This window comes from Ceratotherium simum, chromosome 6 (assembly GCF_057802395.1).
Source record: "Ceratotherium simum simum isolate JZ-2026a chromosome 6, ASM5780239v1, whole genome shotgun sequence".
Taxonomy (NCBI): domain Eukaryota; kingdom Metazoa; phylum Chordata; class Mammalia; order Perissodactyla; family Rhinocerotidae; genus Ceratotherium; species Ceratotherium simum.
The window spans coordinates 18,443,648-18,463,082 of record NC_141905.1 but is presented as its reverse complement, the minus strand read 5'-3'; the positions used below and the strand labels follow the sequence as shown (position 1 = coordinate 18,463,082).

The following is a 19,435-nucleotide window of genomic DNA, read 5'->3' as shown; positions in this document are numbered from 1 at the left end:
TCACTGCACTCTAGAACATAGAGAAAAAAGGGCAAAGATAATTCATAATCATTACATCCTGACACTAACAACATTATCATTTTTGTGTTTTCCAGGCCAGTATTGTTGCCTGCAAATGCCGAACCATGGTTCTAGCTATAATCATGATGTATATGGGTTTTTCTAAGCATATTTTATAAAGGTCTAATCTTAAAATGCATATAATTTTCTACCTTTATCAACAGTACTTTCTTTTGTAAGCATTATATATATTATTGTATACACTTATTAATAGTCACTTAATGGCTAAATAATTTTCCATCTTGTGAGGCCATACACACACACACACATACATATACAAACAGTGCCATGGTGGACACTCAAAACATTAATTTAGTGAATGAAACTGAATGAGCTATAGTTAGTGCAAACATTCTCTGACTCCTAAATATTAGGTTGCCCTCCATTTTCTACCAGGATGAATTATGCTGCAATCATTATCTTTATGCATCAAATCTTTTTTTCATATTTTGAATTAATTCTCTAGAAAAACTCTGACAAATAGATTTACTATATCATAAGTTATGAATATTTTAAAATCCTTGATAAATTATGCTTTTCTAGATGACTTTAATAATTTACACAAATATAAACAATGTCTAAGACATCTCGTCACAAGTGGCAATATCATTAATTTATCCCGCGCTAATTGAGTGGGCAAAAAAATACCATCTTATTTTAATTTGCATTTCTTTATTTACAAAAAGGGTAAGTATATTTCATACATTTACTTACTAAATGTTTTGTTCCTAAATGAAATATATATATTAATATCATTTGCTTATAGAGTTTTAGAAATTAAATTTTAAGTTGTTGGTATAAGATATTTAACGTTTGTCAAATTTGCAACAAATATTTTACCAAATTATTTCCATTTTATTGCCATTTTTTTACATACAGAAGTTTAAAATTTTTATGTACTCAAATCTAATTGTGTGTGTACTTGTTATTTATTTCTATTTTACAGATTCCAAGTCTGGAAAATCATTCCCTCTCTAAGATTTGAATAAATGTTTGATTTTATTTCATACCCTTTTTTGAAAATTTCTTTTACATTTTTACAAATGTGAGCCATGCATACAGAAAATACATATGTACAATTTAAAGAATAATTATAAAGTGAATGCCTCAGTAACGACCAACTCATTCAAGAAATCTAGCATTTCTAGTACCTAATAAACCCCTTATATGTGGCTCCCTAATCATGAACCCCTCTCTCCCTTCTTGGGGGTCCCTATCAACTATTCTGATTCTGGTGAAACTAATTTCCTTGCTTTAAAAAAAAAAATGATTTTACTATTTATGTAAACAATTGTAAGCAGTTTGATTTAGTTTGCCTATTTTTCCCCCATAGATGGCACTATACTGTATGTATTCATTTGTGTCTTTCTTCCTTTGCTCACATGATGTGGTTAAAATTCACCCATGCCATTGCATATGGCTCTAGTCAGGTCTTTCTTCTGCTATATCCTACTCCGTCTACCATGGGTGCAATTTCCAACGGTTTCAGTTTGGGGCTCTTATGAATAGATGCTATGACAAACAATCTTATATGTGATTCTGGTCCACATGTGCAAGATTTGCTCCAGGGTAAATATCTAGGAGTAGAATTGCTGGCTAGTGTATAGGTACTTTCAACTTTATAATACCAAACCGTTTCCAAAACGGATATACTAATTTACACTACCACCAGCAGGACACGAGAGTTCTCTTGCTCTACACTTTTGTCAACACTTAATATTATAAGAACTTTTAATTTTTGTTAGTCTGGTAGGTGTGAAATAACTCATTGTGGTTTTAGTTTGGAGTTTCCTGATTATTAATTAGTTTGCCTATATATTCATGTTTTGGGCCATCTATATTTCCTCTTTTGTGAAGTGCATGTACAAGTTTTTGCCCATTTTTAATTGAGATACCAGGCTTTCTTATTGATCTATAAGAATTTTATATTCATCTTGAAACTGGTTATCAACTATACATATTTTTTAAATTATTTCCCATTCTGTGGCTTGTTTTTTTAGTCTCTTTTGTAGTATTTTTGACAAAGTAAAGGTCATAATTTTAATGAATTTGAATTTTTGTGTTATTTTAAAAAATTCTTTCACACTCTGACAAAGATAGTTTCCTTTATTATGATTCTAAGTGCTTTCAGGTTTTGTCGTCTCATATTTCGGTTTATAATCCATCTCGAGTTGACTTTTAAGTAAAGTGTGACAGAGGAGTCCTATTATATTTTGTTACTCATGAAGAACTTCTATTTTTTATCATTCCATTTTTCCCTCTGTACAAGGTTGAAAGTTATATGCTCTGTTTCTATTCCTTTAGTAGTTACACTAAACATTCCAACATCTGTACTTGACTTATAATAGCCTAAAGTTAGTCACTGTCTTTGTCTCTTGGACATTACTAAGAATTTTCAAGTCTTGGGGTCCATTTCTCCTTCAATCCAAACTTGTACGTTACTGTAGTTATGTATTATAATTTCACCTTACGTTTTTTAAGCCAACCATACACTTTTATAAAAGTTTTATACAGTGAATGTTTGTTTAGATTTACTGTTAGAAATGTATCTGACCTTCTTTTCTCTTTGTTCTTTCCTGTAAATTAGACTTTCCATCTGAGATCACGTTCTGTTGAAGAATATCCTTCAGAATTACCTTTAGTGAGAGTCCCTCAGCTTTTGTCTAAAATATTTCTTTAATTTTTTATTTGAAATAGAGTATTTAAAAAAAATTTTTTTAACTGAAGTAACCACTCAGCCATAAAAAAAGACGAAATCTTGCCATTTGCAACAACATAGATGGACCTGGAGGGTATTATGCTAAGTGAAATAAGTCAGATGGAGAAAGACTAATACCGTATGATTTCACTCATATGTGGAAGATAAACAAACAAGCAGACACACACATAGATACAGTGAATAGACTGGTGGTTACCAGAAGGGAAGTGGGGTGGGGAGGGCAAAAGGGGTAAAAGGGCACACGTGTGGTGACAGACGGCAACTAGACTTTTGGTGAACACGATGTAGTCTATACAGAAGGTGAAATATAATGATGCACACCTGAAATTTATACAGTGTTATAAATAAGTGTTACCTCAATTTAAAAAAAATGGAACAGAATCAAGAGCCCAGAAATAAACCCACACATCTACAGACAACTAACTTTCAACAAAGGAGCCAAGAACATATAATGGAGGAAGGAAAGTCTCCTCAACAAGTGGTGCTGGGAAAACTGGACAGCCACATGCAAAAGAATGAAAGTAGACCATTATCTTACACCATACACAAAAATTAACCCAAAATGGGTTAAAGACTTGAATGTAAGACCTAAAACCATAAAATTCCTAGAAAAAAACAGGCAGTATGCTCTTTGACATCGGTCTTAGCAGTATCTTTCTGAATATGTCTCCTCCAGCAAGGGAAAAAAAAGAAAAAATCAAAAAAGGCGACTACATCAAACTAAAATATTTTTATTTTTCCCTCATTCTTGAAAGATATTTTCACTGGGCATAGAATTCTAGCTTGGCAGTTACTTTTTCTTCACAGAACTTTAAAGATTTTATTTATTCATTTTTTTCCCCCCAAAGCCCCAGTAGATAGTTGTATGTCACAGGTCCACATCCTTCTAGTTGCTGTACGTGGGACTCGGCCTCGCGTTGGACGGAGAAATGGTGCCTCCGGGCGCACCCGGGATCCGAACCCGGGCCGCCAGCATCAGAGTGCGCGCACTTAACCGCTAAGCCACGGAGCCGGCCCACTTCACAGAACTTTAGATACATCAAAAAAATATCTTCTAGCTTCTATGATTGCTTTTGACAAGGGATCTTTCAGTCTGCCATTTATTTGAATGTAATCTGTTCATTTTGTTTAACTGCTTTAAGATGGTCTGTGTCTTCGGTGTACTATAGTTTCACTACGGTTCATCCAGTTTGGATTCTTTCTTCTTTAATTTATCCTGCTTGTGATTCACTGGGATTCTTGAATCTCTAGATCAGTGTTTTTCATCAATTCTGGTAAATTCTCAGATATTATCTCATCAAATATGGATTATGCTCTAGTCTCTCCCTTTTTTTCTGGAAATCTGATTAGACATATGTTAGATCTTCTTACTCTATCCTTCGCGTGTCTTCAGCTCTCTTTTATATTCCCTAATTTTTGTCTATCAGTGTTGCATGCTGGACACTTCCTTCTGTCTTTATCTTTCAGTTCATTAAGTCTCTCTTCAGAGGTAGCTAATCTCCCATGCGTGTTTTTTTTTACTTCAACTGCTTCATTTATTTTTGTTTTTTATTTAGGAAGGTCTATTTGGTTCTCTTTCAAACATGCTGGGTTATTTAAAATATTTTCTATTGTCTGTAAATTTTTAAGCCTTTTACTTCTTTAAATATACTAAGTATAGTTGCTTTAAAATCTGTGTCTGATTGTTCCAATATCTGAAGTATTTGCAGACCTGTTTCTGCTGGTTCCTTGTTTCCTTGCGTAGTTTTAAATTTTTATTGAAAGCTGCTCACTTCCCTTAGAAAATTGGTTCGGTGAACACTTGGAGATCCAGGAGAAAGGAATTCTCCAGAGAAGATTCATGTTTGTTTTGGTCATGCAGTATTTCCAGTTGGGGGCCACTTTAAACTATATTCATAAATTAGTGGTTTTCTGCCACTCAGATGTTAGAATTTGGACTGAAAATCCACAGAAAGCTACAAGATCTCAAGGATTCTTTTGTTGTTGTTGTTATACTCAAGACTGAACAAGTTTGCTTGCATGCCCCTGGCACTGAGGAGATGGAGCTGATTTCTTTTGGTTCATCCTCCCACTGAGAGTGGGCCCTTTAGTGTCTCAGCTTGATGAGCAGATGGTCTCCCACTAGACACCCACCTTGGCAGGCTTGGGCTTTAATTTTTCTTCCCCATAGTTTGAGGGTTGAACACTGAGGCTCAAGGTCCCCTGGGTGGGCAGTTGCCCTTGGGGCAAAAGAACCTTCCAGCTCTGGTTCCTCCAGGTTCCCTTATCCACTCAAATTTCGACTTGGTAATTCTTTATTATTTTGTCAGTTTTTTGTCACATTTAAGGAGGATTTTTCTTGCATTTTATTCAGAATTTTCAGTTTGAATCAGCAGAGAGTTTGGTTATAATAATTTACATTGCCATCATAGCAGAGATGGAAAACTCTCACTTGATCTCTCTCTTTCTCTTTCTCTCTCTCACTTACATTGGTGTCTGATGAGGGATTAGCACATACAATTCTTCTTTCCCTCCCATTGCTAAACAATTACTTCAATGCCATATATTGAATAATCAATTCTTGATTGTGACATTTAATTTTCACATAATACACTTATACAAATAATCTGTCTCCTTTCTATGTTTTACTAATTCACTAATCCCATTATCTAATCTTGGATGAGTCTCATATTTTTTTCTGATTACTCAATCTTTATAATATACTCTTAAATCTTGAAGTGCTAAGTTCCTCCTTCTCATTCTTCTTTTTCAGATTCTTTAAGCTATTATTAACTGCTATTCTTCTAAATGAACCTTGGAATCATTTCTCCAAGTTGTGAATATAATTTCTTTGGAATTGTTTTGAACATATTAAACCTATAAATTTATTAGAAAGAATTGGCATTTAATAAATCTCAGCCTTCCTATCCAAAATCAGGTTATGTCTATTTATCATCACTTATTCAGAATTTCAATTACATTTTAATAGACTGCTGTAGTTTTCTTTATTTCTGACACTACTTGTTAAAATAATTCCTATTATCAACTCATATATTTTGCTGCTATTGTGAGTTAGATGTTTTCATTATATTTTCTAAAGTTATTTCTGATACATTAGATTTCTCTTGCTTTTCTAAATTTCCTTGTCCTTGGTGGTATTTATGAATTCTCTTATTAATCATAGTCAATTTCAATAAACTTTCTTGTGCATCTTATGTATGTAATAATGTAATATGCATTTTTTTCTCTTTCAGGACTTAACACTAGCCAGAACTTCTAGATTTTATTTATTTTATTTTTTCCCCCCAAAGCCCCAGTGGATAGTTGTGTGTCGTAGCTGCACATCCTTCTAGTTGCTGTATGTGGGACTCGGCCTCAGGATGAACGGAGAAGTGGTGCCTCGATGCACACCCGGGATCCGAACCCGGGCCGCCAGCATCGCAGCGCGCGCACTTAACCACCAAGCCACAGGGCCGGCCCCAGAACTTCTAAAACAACATTTAATTAATATTAATGTTTTGTTCCCTATTTTAATGGTGAATCCATGCATGTTTAACTAGTAAATATATTAGCTCTTAGTATATCGAACGTTTTAAATTCATTGTGGCATTCACGTTTTGGCATTTGTTTGTTTGTTTTTTGTCTCTAGGAACTGAGAAAAACAGATAGAATGAAAGTAACAAGTCTGAATGTGATGGAAAGAGTGTTGAAAATGATGAAGATGAGTGAGGGTAAAAACTGAAAGACCACGCTAATAAGTCTTATGGAAAAAGATCAACCTGGCAAACCACTAGTGGAAAGTTTATATTTTTATTAACTATTGAATTTTGGTAATAAACTTTGTGTGCATAACTTATGTTGCTTGCACGGAAATGTATCAGCCCACTGGTAGAGCTCTAGAGCTCTGTTTCTAGATCAATGTCCCTTAAAGCACAGTCTGTGGGTCACCTGAACAGAATCACCTGGGTGGACAGTCTTGTAAATATGCAGCTCCCCAGGCCCCGTCACAGGCCAAATGAATCAGAACAGGAGGGAGGGCTGGAAAACTGATCTAATGAGGCTCCCTAGGGGCTTCTCATACAAACTGAAATTTAAGCAAAGAGACAGAGAAAAAAATAAATAAGAAGGCCAGAGAGAGACATAGAAAAACAAAATCAGAGACAACAGGAGGGAAATTTTATATTTGCACAATGACACAAATGGTAAAGCTGAATCTGAGAGTCCCATTAAAATATTATAATTAGACTTTTCAGAGAAAAAAACACACACATCATATTAAATCACCTCCAAGTTACACGCTCTACATTGTACAAAGCATTTCGGAGCGTGTGAACACTGAGCGAGGCAGCACCTAACCATCACATCTAATTATCTTAATGAAATGATACCAGCGTCTGCAAGGCAAATTTCTTGTCGGATTTCATTGTAATTCATATATTATTTTTACTGCAAGAAATCAGAAAGCATCTTCATCATTCATGAAATCAAGGAACACTTTGGGGGATAGTTTTTCTCTGATATCCGTGGGAAACTGGCCACTCTATGGCTTGTACGGAAGTTGATCTGGGAATGTCAGCCTGAATCTGTCTCTGTAAGAATCCTGCTATAAATATCAGAGATCAGGTGTTGATGCCAAGTTTGAATGTCCATTGTCTTCCTTCTCTTTAGCTGTCATCTCCCCAGCCCTCACAGCTCCGCCTCTACCTTGCTTTAAAATGTAAAATTAATGAGCCATGCCCTTCTTCACAGTAAGTGATTTGTGTTTTGATTCCCTTGTGGTGACAAACAAGCCTCAAGGCTTTAGTTTGAATTGCGACCACACTGAAAGGCACAGAGGGCCGAGTATGAATTTTTCTAAATGGTATCACGTTGGCTACAAGTCCTGCACGTGGTCTTGAAATGGCGGATTGTAATTTAACTCATCTAAAGTCAATAGAATGTGCCAGGCACCTACTATACATGAGGCACTGGTGTTGTGGAGACCAAGACAAGAGACATGGCTCCTGGCAGGGGGAGCTTGCAATCGATAGACCATTAACTGCTCTTCCTTTGATCTGTCATTCCTAAACAACACAGGAAAAGCATGACTCAAGACATCAGACTGCTCCAAGCTCAATACTCAAGCGAATGGGAGATTATATAACCCACAAGCATTGCTTTTCAAAGTATTAATGTTTGAAAGTTGATACCAAAGAGGTACACCTGCTCAAAGGATGTCTGAAACTGCCCCAAGCCATTTTCCTGGTAAACAAAGAAACAGCATCATTCTTTTACAGTTCCCCTCATGTGCTCCAACCAATATGGTTGCTCCCCTCTCCAGCACCCCAGACATAAGTCTAAAGCTCAAGGGCCCCTCACCAGGGCTGTGCAGATGTCAATCTTGAACCATAAGACCCCAGCAAGAGTGCCCTGGGCTCAGCATAAGGCTGAGGCAGAAGATGTGGGGTGGATTGTATGTGGGGCACATTAGGAAGGGGGAGGGGGAGGATTGTATGTGGGGCACATCAGGAAGGCAGTTTGGCTGAATGTTTATTTGACAAGCTTTTATTCATGCACAGCCTGCCTGCTGCTTGGTGCAAGCATTGGGCGGAATTGACCGAACTTGGTTCATTCAAACATCCAGGCAAACTGTGTCAATGGAGGACCAGGTGAGTGCCTGTGCATGTGTGTACAGCATTCGCCTTCGAGAGGCTCTAAAAGGTCCACACCTGGCGGGCAGCTCAACAGTCCATGTGCCAGGTTAGGCCAAGACAAGAAGACGAAGCCCCTCTTTCTGCATTAGTCACTCTCACAGCTGTCTAGCCAGAGCCCCATCCAGAACCTAAGCTGTGCCCACAAGTTCCACACCATGTCAAGCGACGCCCTTGCATACACGATACAACATGAATGTCTCACCACCGAATCTTTCATCTTCTTGGGGAGAGGGTCTGCAACCAACTCTTCCAGATTTTGATGTAAAAATTTAGAAAACAATCTGCATTGAATAAAGGACCTGAAAATGGAAAAACACACAGGGTTTTAAAACCACCTCACCTTAGACCTCACACTCACAAAAGACAAAAGCAAGTGCTCTCTACTTTAAATAATTCATAATAAAGGAAAAGAGGTACGTATTCAAGTGATCACAAAATTAGTGTTTTGATTTCAAATTCCATCCTAATTAAAGCAGTGAAGTCCCAGGAGGTATGGGTACTTCCCAACTGATAACAGCTAACTAAGCTCACGGAGATTCTCTATTTCTGCCCACCCACCAGGGTTTCATCCTCATACACACAAAAATGGCAGCAAAACTCAATATTCTAGTAAAATATTTGACACAAAAAATTGTGCAAACTATATTTAACTTTTCTCCATTTTTCCATGCCTTTATCTTGCTGTATCTGACAGCCTAAAATTACAGGTTCTTGGCTCCCAAATAGTTACCACTATCTTAAGTTAAAATCTTCCATAAGTTTGAACAAATTACATGAGATAACTGATAGTTAATTGTGATCTATTGGTTGATAACTGAAATTCTGGCATCACATGAAAGGTTTTCAATTCCAAAGTGCATATTTATCAAAGATTTAAAAGACACGATTAAAGGGAAGAATAGAAAGTATTTTCACAAGACTAAGGATTATTATTAAATATATTTTTAAACTTTGGTGGAAACTTCCCTTTAAACTCAGAGGGCACTTGTCATATTGGGAACAAAAGGCAAGGGAACAAAACCAAAACCTCTCCTTTCCAAGGTGCCCGTCTAGTCTCCCCAAGGTGACTGCCTAGAACACAGGCAGCGAAGCCACTTAATGGACCCAGAGAGCATCCTTGTTGAGGCTGGAGCTTCTGACACAACTCCCCCGAGGGGAAGTCAAAGCCAGTGCTTGGGTGCCAGCAGCCATCTGTTCCTGGCATTGTGTGTTCTATTCCAAAAGCACCAGAGCAAAGGTTAAATGTTTGCTTGATTTTCATTAGTTTCTCATCAGTCCTGCCTTTCTCCCACCCTTGCCCAGTGACCAGCTAGTTTAACAGCAGAGTCCAACCACCATGAGCAGTGAAGAGTGCGATGCTGCTCACAGTTGTGTGTGTTACAGCGCGGTGTGTTACTCACAGGAGCACAGAGGGGTTGCTGCTCTGCCTGCTCAGATGGTAGGAAAGTGCAACCAAGAGGCCACAGAAGGCTGAAAACAGCGCTGGGATGTGTTGTGCGCTCCATGGTTCCTAAGGAAAAGACATCACATAGCCAAGTCACTCCACGGCTGGGTGAGGACTAGCAGGACTGCTCTCCATAAAACTCTTAGGTATTCGTCCCTGAGGTCCAGCTGGATGGACGAGGTGTCCTGTAATCACTCCACCAATGGATATACCTCCACCTGACAGTCACACAGCAACCCTGCCTGTTCATGTACAGTGATGTCGACAAGGGATGGGGGTGGGAGGCACTTCAAATTGTAGATATTTATGAGAACATATTTACTTAATCTTTTCTGAAATTAAGTTTAGGATTTTTATAAGATGCAACATTAAATACGTGTTGCCTCTTCTGAATTCAATATAATACTCAATAATGATGATAAGAATTGTATTTCTTAGTGTTTATTTAATCAATGGTTTAAATGGTATAAGACATATAAACATGCATTAGAGATCAAATCGACTAGCGGACTGAAATGAAACTCAGTAAAAATCAGACACTCCCATGAAGAAAGAGAAAAATGGTTTGAAACTAAAACAGCAAGATACTTTGGGTTTAATCGGATAGAAGCACAGATGCCAGTAATCAACGCACTGTACTCAGAGTGGAAGGACAGAACGCAGGAAACACGTGTCCCACCGCGAGCAGTGTGGTGACCTGGGACCCCGCTCTCCTTGCACCCATCCCGGACGTTCCCACCAACACAAACAAGTCTCCATACACAAAGAAGCAAATGTCTATATATTTAGCTTTTTCAATCACCATCAATAGACTCTACGATGCCTTCTGCAGCTGAATCTAGTAAAGAACTTCAATACTTTTCTCTCAAGATTTTGATCCCTTAACTCACCAAGTGTTTTATCTGAGAAGACTGAGTTGTTCTTTATGCTTAAAATGAAATACACAAATAAATGAGTCAAGTGTTCTCACATTATATTTGTAACCGCTAAAATACACTGGAAAAGCAAACATTACTGTCAACGTAAATAATCCATAATCAATCTATAAATCAAAATTGGGGTGAGTTTATTACGAGCCAACTTTTGAGGACCATAGCCCAGGGCCTTCCTTCCCCAAGGAAGGAAGGGCACCAAAGAAGTGGGGTATACAGAGCAGTTATATACCGTCAAAGAGCATGTATCACATATGAGTGCAATGTCCCTTTTACAATAGCCACAAGATGGCCCTGCCAGATTGCCCTGCCAGAATAGCTATTGATGGACACAGCAGGTAGCAGGTCTGCTGTCTCGATGGGTGTGGCTGGTGGCAGGTCTGTTGTCTTGAGTTGGGTGATCACAGGATGAGTGCAGCAATCAAATCCTAGCCTAGGGAGAAATGCTTATCCTTAAGGAAATGCCAGTGTGGGGGAAGTTGCATCCTTATCTTAAGGGCATTTACTCTTCTCTTTGAGACATGGTAAAGCATGCAGGTTCAAAGGCGACAGGCCCTTTCAGAAAAACAAACTCAGGCCAAATTAGTTTTACACCAAATGGCTTCCTCATATGTTCCAATATATCCTATTGCTTACCATTTATTTATCATTACCCTGAGTAGAGCGAGTGGTTTTCTTTTCACAGGCCTCGCTTTCCTAGAAATTAAAAGGCATTTCTTTGATCTCCCCCACAGTGAAGGGCTAGGGGCCTGAGGGAGCGGCACCTGGAAGGGAAGTGAAGAGAGCCAAGCTGAGCCTGTGGCTGAGCCTGTAGCTAGACAGCCAGGAGGCAAGACCAACTGGTTCCACATACACCGTTCAGGCAACCAGCCTCTGCTGAGGGACACCCTGCGAGCCCCTCAAATCAACTTCCTAGCCCATTGGGCTGGCACAGTGACTTTCCCAGAGTCCTCAAGGCACTCCAGCTGTATTCATCATTCATTATTTTCCTGATTCTGTGCAGATGTCTTCCCCACCAATTTTGCTGAAAAGTTCCAGTGCAGTAATACAAGCGTTCTCTGCTTCTCTCTTCTCCCTTTGGAATCTCCTTCAGCAATGCCCTCCCTTCCCGAGTCCAAGAGAGAGGGGCACTTCCTCCTTCCTAAGGCCACCCCTCCCCTCCCCCCACCATGTCCTTCTCTAATTCCGCAGACATTCCCTAGTTGGAGTAACGACATCCTCTCTGTTCATTGGTTCCTCTGCCCCGCCTATAAAAACGCTTAAGTTGCTGCATTTTTAAACAAAGAAAGGCCCTCCTTACCCAGTTACCCTCACAAGCCACTGCACTATCACTCTCCTCTCCTTCACTGCCAGCCCAGCGTTGCAAGAGGCTCCTTCACCAGCCAGTGACTCGACAGCTTCTGTCACGTGGGGCTCCTCCCTGGGGGTGCAGCCCCTCTTCACAGCATGGGCTCTGAGCTGGGCAGACCTGGATTTGAATCCTGGTCTTGGCTTGGATGAGCCCTGTGGCCTTGGCTAAGTTACTTAACATCTCTGAGCGTTGGGTTAGTTTCCTCTTCTTTAGAAAGGGAAAATAACACACACTCAAGGGTTGCTGTGAGGGTACTTTTCAGTACCCTGGGCCATTTTTTAAAGCTTTTGACCTGGGAGGGTTCAATGCAGTCCCCACTTGGTGACTGGCACCCAGGGCTCTGAGCCAGAAACCTGGATATCTCCCTCATCTCCACAGTCAGCTGATCCTCAGGCGTCATCAACACATCTTCAATACCTCTCCCATCTGTGCCCTCCTTTCATCGCATCCTACTGGGTGAGGCCTCCACTGTCTCGTTCCAGGCCTATTACTAATAGCTTTATAGAGGGAGGATGGAACGCCAGTCTCCACATCCCTTCCCTACTCCACAGATCCCATAATTCATCCTCTACATAGCAAAAGAGTGGTCCTCCTCTCCTAAAAGGTAAATCAATCACATTATTGCCCTTCATTCTGTATTTTTCAATGATTCCTCATTGCCTACTGAATAAAATCTACTCCACAGGAAGCTACATAAGCCAAATAGTTTCTGGCCCTAGCCCAGCTTTTCAGCTTCCTTCCTCACATTTAGGATACGCACAGCAGCAAAACCATGAAGACATGTTGCTTCCTGGCCCTGTGCCTTCACACACAGGGTTCTATCTGCACAGAGGGCTCTTCTGCTCTGGCCCCACTCCACTCCCCTCTACCTGGTGAACTCCTACCCATGCTTAGTGCCCACTATAAGAAGTCCCACCCGCTTGGTGCCGCCTCCTGACTTCCCAAGCAGCTTGGAGCCCTCCTCTGTACATCAAAACCACCTTTAAACACTTCTACTTAAGCATTTAAGACACTTCACTTCTGTTATTCGTGGGCATGGGTAGGACTTGCCCCCTCATCTGAGAGCTGCTGACCACAGTTGTGCCTAGACAGTGGACTCCCTGAGGAGGGGCAGTCTTGCATCTCCCTTTCCCCTGCAGTTGGCACAAATGTTAGCCCATCAATGCATCCCTCAGTGAAGGACGGCAAGGTTTCAGTTTGCATGATTACCTCAGTCCCTTTTCTGTGACCTGTGTGGAAAAGAATTTTCAGCAAGAAAAGAAGGTGAAGAAATTAAATAGCTCAGATCAAATGTGGACCAGGCAGTGAAATGCCACTGAAACGATTAGACTGTCAGAGAAAAGGTAACCCCTTGACATTAGAACTCTCATTTCCCCTTCAAATGGCACCCTCAATAACAGAAAAGTTATTCTAAAACTTGGGAGTTTTATTCTTTCTTAAGAGTCCATTCGTCAAACATCTATGGGCCCCCTACTATGTGCCAGGCACCAAGGAGCACACCCACGAGGGGGACAGATGCAGGGTCTGGGGAAAGGAAGAGCACACGGGTAAGGTATGACGAGCAGTAAGGTATGACGAGTGATGGACAGCGAGGGCGCTCACAGAGGAGGGAGCAGAGGCTCAAGTGAGCGAAGGGAGTGGCTTGTAAGTGGAGCCCACACAGAAGAAAGGCAGGATACATGGTCCTTCCCCTGCAGGGGCTTCTAGAAAGGATGAGCTTGGCTCTGCGGACACTTGTGGGTGGCTGGAGCTGCCCTCCTCCATCCTCAGGTATACCCCTCCACTCCCGGCTCTGGGCACCCACCTAGGGCTTCTCTTCTTCCATTTCCTACTTGGCTGTTACAAAAACAAGTATGAAAATTTTCCACCAGAGAACAACCTACGAAGCTCGGTTTCTTTCCATGGATTCCTCTGCGCGTGCCTATGCTGTGTACTGAATTCACAATTCTGTGAAGGCAGACATATTCCTTTCACATGCAGCCCCTAAAACTGCAAATGCTGGAAAAAAATCACCATGAGAAGGATTTAGAAACCGTGACCGTGGAAACGACTGTCGCTGTAGGGAACAGAGAAAGACATCACTTCCTGGAGGGAATGATTCTGCAGAAGACTTAACCTCTCCGTGGCTCAGCTTCCTCTCAGTAAAAAGGTGACCACGACACCTTTCTGGAAGTATTGCTGTAACGACTTAATGAGATTTGAACCGGCCTTGCACACTGCAGAGCAGAATGTCAATGTTAGTTTTTTACTAATTGGAAAAGAAGTGTCCACGATGGATGGTCTTCACAGACAATAAACCAAAGCCAGACTAAATATGTTTAAATAATTAAGTTTACCTACTTTCATTTGCCCAATACCCCTGACCTAATTCTTCTTTCATTTACTCTCTATTTAATTAGATCTCTTCCACGCAAATGCAGAAGGACAGCCACACCTCACTCATGCTGAGGGACCCTCTCTCTTTACCTTCTAAGATAGCAATTGGTAGAAAGAGGACTGAAAGGTAAAAATGTCAAATCAGAAACAGTGCGGTTAGAGGTGAGTGATGCTGTCCCCCTTCCTTCTACTTCCCAGCATTGATCTCAGGCTGTGATTACACATCTGTTATCAGTGACTAAGTGATTAATATTTGATCCCTCCACCGGGTCCAGCCCGTTGACAGCAGGGACTCGTCTGTTGACCTCAGTGTAATCTGAACACCTTGTGCAGGGTCTGGGCCTGAGAGGCATTTAATAAATATGTGTGGAACCAATGCACTGGATTTGAGCGACCGTTACTTCCTTACCATATAATGCAGACCTAAGAAGGGAAATGGCACGATCATTTTATATAAGTATCTACAAGTGCAAAGAAGGTTGGTCTTTCACAGAACAGTAGTTAAAAGCGTGAGCTCTGGCGTAGGACTGCCGGCTTCAATCCTAACTCTACTGATTATTTGCACTAAGATACTGGGCAAGCTATTAAGCCTCAGTTTCCTTACCTAAGATAATTTAATAGTGCACACCCTATAGGGTTGTTGTAAATATTATATGAAATATTGTGTGTAAAATACTTAGTAGAGTAGCCAGTATAAAATGCTCAACAAATGTTTGCTAGTACTAAATGCTTTATAAGATACTGTCTCAATCCATTCACGCTGCTATAACAAAATATCATACACTAGGCGGCTTATAAACAGCAGAAATGTATTGCTCACAGTCCTGGAGGCTGGGAAGTCCAAGACGAAGGTGCCAGCAGATTTGTTGTCTGATGAGACCCTGCTTTCCGGTTCATAGCTGGCGCCTTCTCGCTGTGTCCTCACACGGTGGAAGGGGTGAAGGAGCTCTCTGGGGCCTCTTTTATAAGGACACTAATCCCATTCATGAGGGCTCCATCCTCAAGACCTAATCACCCCCCAAAGGCCTCCCTCCTAATATGATCACCCTGGGGGTTAGGATTTCAACATATGAATTCTGGGGGAGCACAAACATTCAGACCATAGCAGACACAGAAGGGGATTCAGGATTGCAGTAAAATCTCTTTTCCTGGAAAAATCAGAATTCACCTTACGTATGGTCCTTTTCTAGGAGGCAAAGGGAAGAACAATGATTTTTGTAGATTCCTTTCATCCTTCTGTTTCTACACCATAGACAGAAAATAAGGAAACAGGAACTCTTCTACAAAATGTGACTCTGACCTTGCCAAGATATGATGTTATTATCCCAAGCTGCACAATCTGAACAGACAGATCTTATTGGGGTAATTCTCATTTACTATTTTAAGCTATTCCATTCCTTCTGGTGTGTGTCCTATACTAGCAAAAGTAAAAGTCTGTATTCATTCCTCCATACATGTGATTTCTTTTAACCATAACCAATAGCTTCGGGATAAATTGTTAGACATGAACGAATGGCAGTGTGGCCACAGGCATGGGACAGAGGAATGACTACTTCCTTCAACAATGTAAAAGCAAAAGTGATGCCAGAACAGCATGCTTATGCTTCCAAGAAGACAGGTAGGATGAAGGATGGCAAGGAGTCCACATACCAGGTGCTGCTTTGCCTGTTTTCTAGCCCAACCTCAGGTCTCCACAACTCTTTCTTAGGAAGAAACTGGGCTTGCCAGAACTTTGACAGATTGTAAAAAAAGCAGACTTCCTGGATCTTCCTAGGCTCTCTACTGGGAATAGTCTCAAGCTCCAAGTTCTTTACCTTGTTCAATTTTTTCAACAGATACAGATAGATATCTCTCTCTATATCTCTAGGTATCTATATAGATATATATAGATCTCTCTCTCTATATATATATGCATATATAGAGAGAATAGCAGGCAAATTTCTTAAGAACGCAATAGTAGGAAAGACTACTTAGATACCAACATGAGTTATTCTTTCATGTGTAGAGTGCCAGCATTTGCAAAACCATGCCATCTTTAGGAAAGATTATTTTAGATTTGGAGAAGATCTCATAGCTGCTGGCCTCACCCCTTCAAATTAGTGATCAAGTAAGAAGACAGGAAGAACCGAAGAGACCTACCCAAGGTGGCAAGACTAGGACCAAGCCCCCAGTTCAGTGCTCTGTATACTCCACTATCCTAAATGTTTACATAGCCAACTGTGCAAAATATGTGGACCACTCACCATTTTCCATTAAAAGAAAAATGGTTGGTGTGTTTTGAATAATCACTATAAATTAGAAGTTCTTGGCTTTACAGGCTGTCTCCTTCAGGTATCACCATTCACTAGTGCTGGACGTCTATTCAGGCAACTATCTGCTTGAGTGCTTGTTATGACACACGGTAGAGTGAGAGCCCACAGGAAGAAGTGATCTGCGAGGGGCTCAGAGGCAGACTCCTGGAGGACCGAGTAAGGAGCTGGGTTGTAGAGGTGACTAGGAATGAACCTAGGGAGAACAAATTCCAAGTCATGGAAGGGTGCAATGCTTCCAGGGCACATGACCCTGTTCTCAAGGATGGGCCTGGTTATGCTGTGGGATGGGGACGGCTGGGTGCCATTTTAAAGGTACAGCTCATAAAACATACATGAAGATTATAGGAATAGATAAAAGAATGGGAACTAGTTACACTTGGAGAAAACACACAGAAGGGAAATGAACTTTACTGTTTATCACCCCATAATTTTCTACACTGAGAAAATGGCTAGGTGCCACTAAGTATGAAGATCGAACAAAAGGAAATACCCTTCAGCATCGCAATGGAACTGGAATGTAATTTAAGGAAGAACTTCCCAACATTGATGATTCGACAAAGTTACAATTAGGGAAACATTCGCATTTCTTTTTCCCGTATTATTTTAAAGCACAGATATTTTCCTTAGAGAGTTAAGATACAAGCTTGCCTGAACGAGAAGGGAGGAAGACAAGCTTACTGAAAGCTTTTCTTCTTATGCTTTTATTGCAGAGGAACATATTACTGTTTTAACAGCTCCACAATTTATGCCCCCCAACCCCCACACACATACACCCAACTAAACAAATTGAGTATAAGAAGAAACTATTCAGAATTACTTTACAGAATTAAAATTGGGGGTTGGAGGGAACCCACCAAGATAAACTGCCATTGCCCCATTTTTGTATCCTTTCTCCTTAACCTCCTGATTATTCTCCAGGCTGTTCAGTGTGAGTCACCCCATCGGCATCTCCCTCCAGGCAGGTCTGCCCTGCACAGGTGGGAAACCTGTAAAAGACCAACAGTGAGACTGACGGGGGCTTTCTACAGCATCAGGAGCATCTAGGAGGCAAACTTCTAGAAGGACTAGAGGGGCTGGCCCCGTGGCTTAGCGGTTAAGTGCGCGCGCTCCACTGCTGGCAGCCTGGGTTGGGATCCCGGGCACGCACCGACTCACCACTTCTCCGGCCGTGCTGAGGCCGAGTCCCACATACAGCAACTAGAAGGATGTGCAGCTACAACATACAACTATCTACTGGGGCTTTGGGGGAAAAAAAGGAGGAGGATTGGCAATAGACGTTAGCTCAGAGCCAGTCTTCCTCAGCAAAAAGAGGAGGATTAGCACGGATGTTAGCTCAGGGCTGATCTTCCTCACAAAAAACAAAAAAAGAACTTGAGCTTGTCAAATCAGAAATATGGTAAGAAAAAAAACAATGCTTTTGAGGATGTTTTTATTTTAATTTCTATTTGGGGATAGAGAAGGCAATACTGACATTTGAAGAACAACTGACCTGACGAGGGATTTTGAAAGAAAATGATCAAATGCACTCTGTTTTATCTGAAAGATCTAATTCAATGCTCAAACAGTTTCATTTCTACCAAGAGAAGCAGAAAGGAAGAGGGAAAGTACTGACCAACATTTCTAATGGATTCTTTAAAGGCCATATATGACAAACCCGCAGCTATTATCATCCTCAATGGTGACAAACTGAAAGCTATCCCTCTAAGAACAGAAACCAGACAAGGATGCCCACTCTCACCACTCCTATTTAACATAGTATTGGAAGTCCTAGTCAGAGCAATCAGGCAAGAAAAAGAAATAAAAGGGATCCAAATTGGAAAGGAAGAAGTGAAACTGTCACTATTTGCAGATGACATGATTTTATATATAGAAAACTCTAAAGAATCCACCAAAGAACTTTTAGAAGTAATAAACGAATATGGTAAAGTTGCACGATACAAAATCAACATACAAAAATCAGTTGCATTTCTATACACTAACAACAAAGTAGCAGAAAGAGAAATTAAGAGTACAATCCCATTTACAATTGCAACAAAAAGAATAAAATACCTAGGAATAAACTTAACCAAAGAGGTGAAAGATCTATATCCCCAAAACTATAAAACATTGCTGAAAGAAATTGAAGAAGACACAAAGAAATGGAAAGATATTCCGTGCTCTTGGATTGGAAGAATTAACAGTTAAGATGTCCATACGTCATAAAGCAATCTATAGATTCAATGCAATCCCTATCAAAGTTCCAAGAACATTTTTCACAGAAATATAACAAAGAATCCTAAAATTTATATGGAACAACAAAAGACCTCAAATAGCTAAAGGAATCCCAAGAAAAAAGAACAAAGCTGGAGGTATCACACTCTCTGATTTCAAAATATACTACAAAGCTATAGTAACCAAAACAGCATGGTACTGGCACAAAAACAGACACACAGATCAATGGAATAGAACTGAAAGCCCAGAAATAAACCCACACATCTATGGACAGCTAATCTTTGACAAAGGAGCCAAGAACACACAACGGAGAAAAGAAAGTCTCTTCAACAAATGGTGTTGGGAAAACTGGACAGCC

At 40.4% G+C, this 19,435-nt stretch overlaps 1 protein-coding gene across 1 annotated transcript in view; it reads right to left on the bottom strand.

The window, feature by feature from the left end:
* The window catches only part of PCNX2 (pecanex 2), a 302,893-nt gene that overhangs the window by 159,895 nt on the left and 123,563 nt on the right, over positions 1-19,435 (bottom strand). The window contains exons 16-17 of the mRNA XM_004432376.3: positions 9,852-9,961; positions 8,654-8,750 (exon numbers count right to left, since the gene is read on the bottom strand). Coding sequence (XP_004432433.2) covers positions 8,654-8,750; positions 9,852-9,961 — 207 coding nt within the window. The remainder of the gene's footprint in view (positions 1-8,653; positions 8,751-9,851; positions 9,962-19,435) is intronic.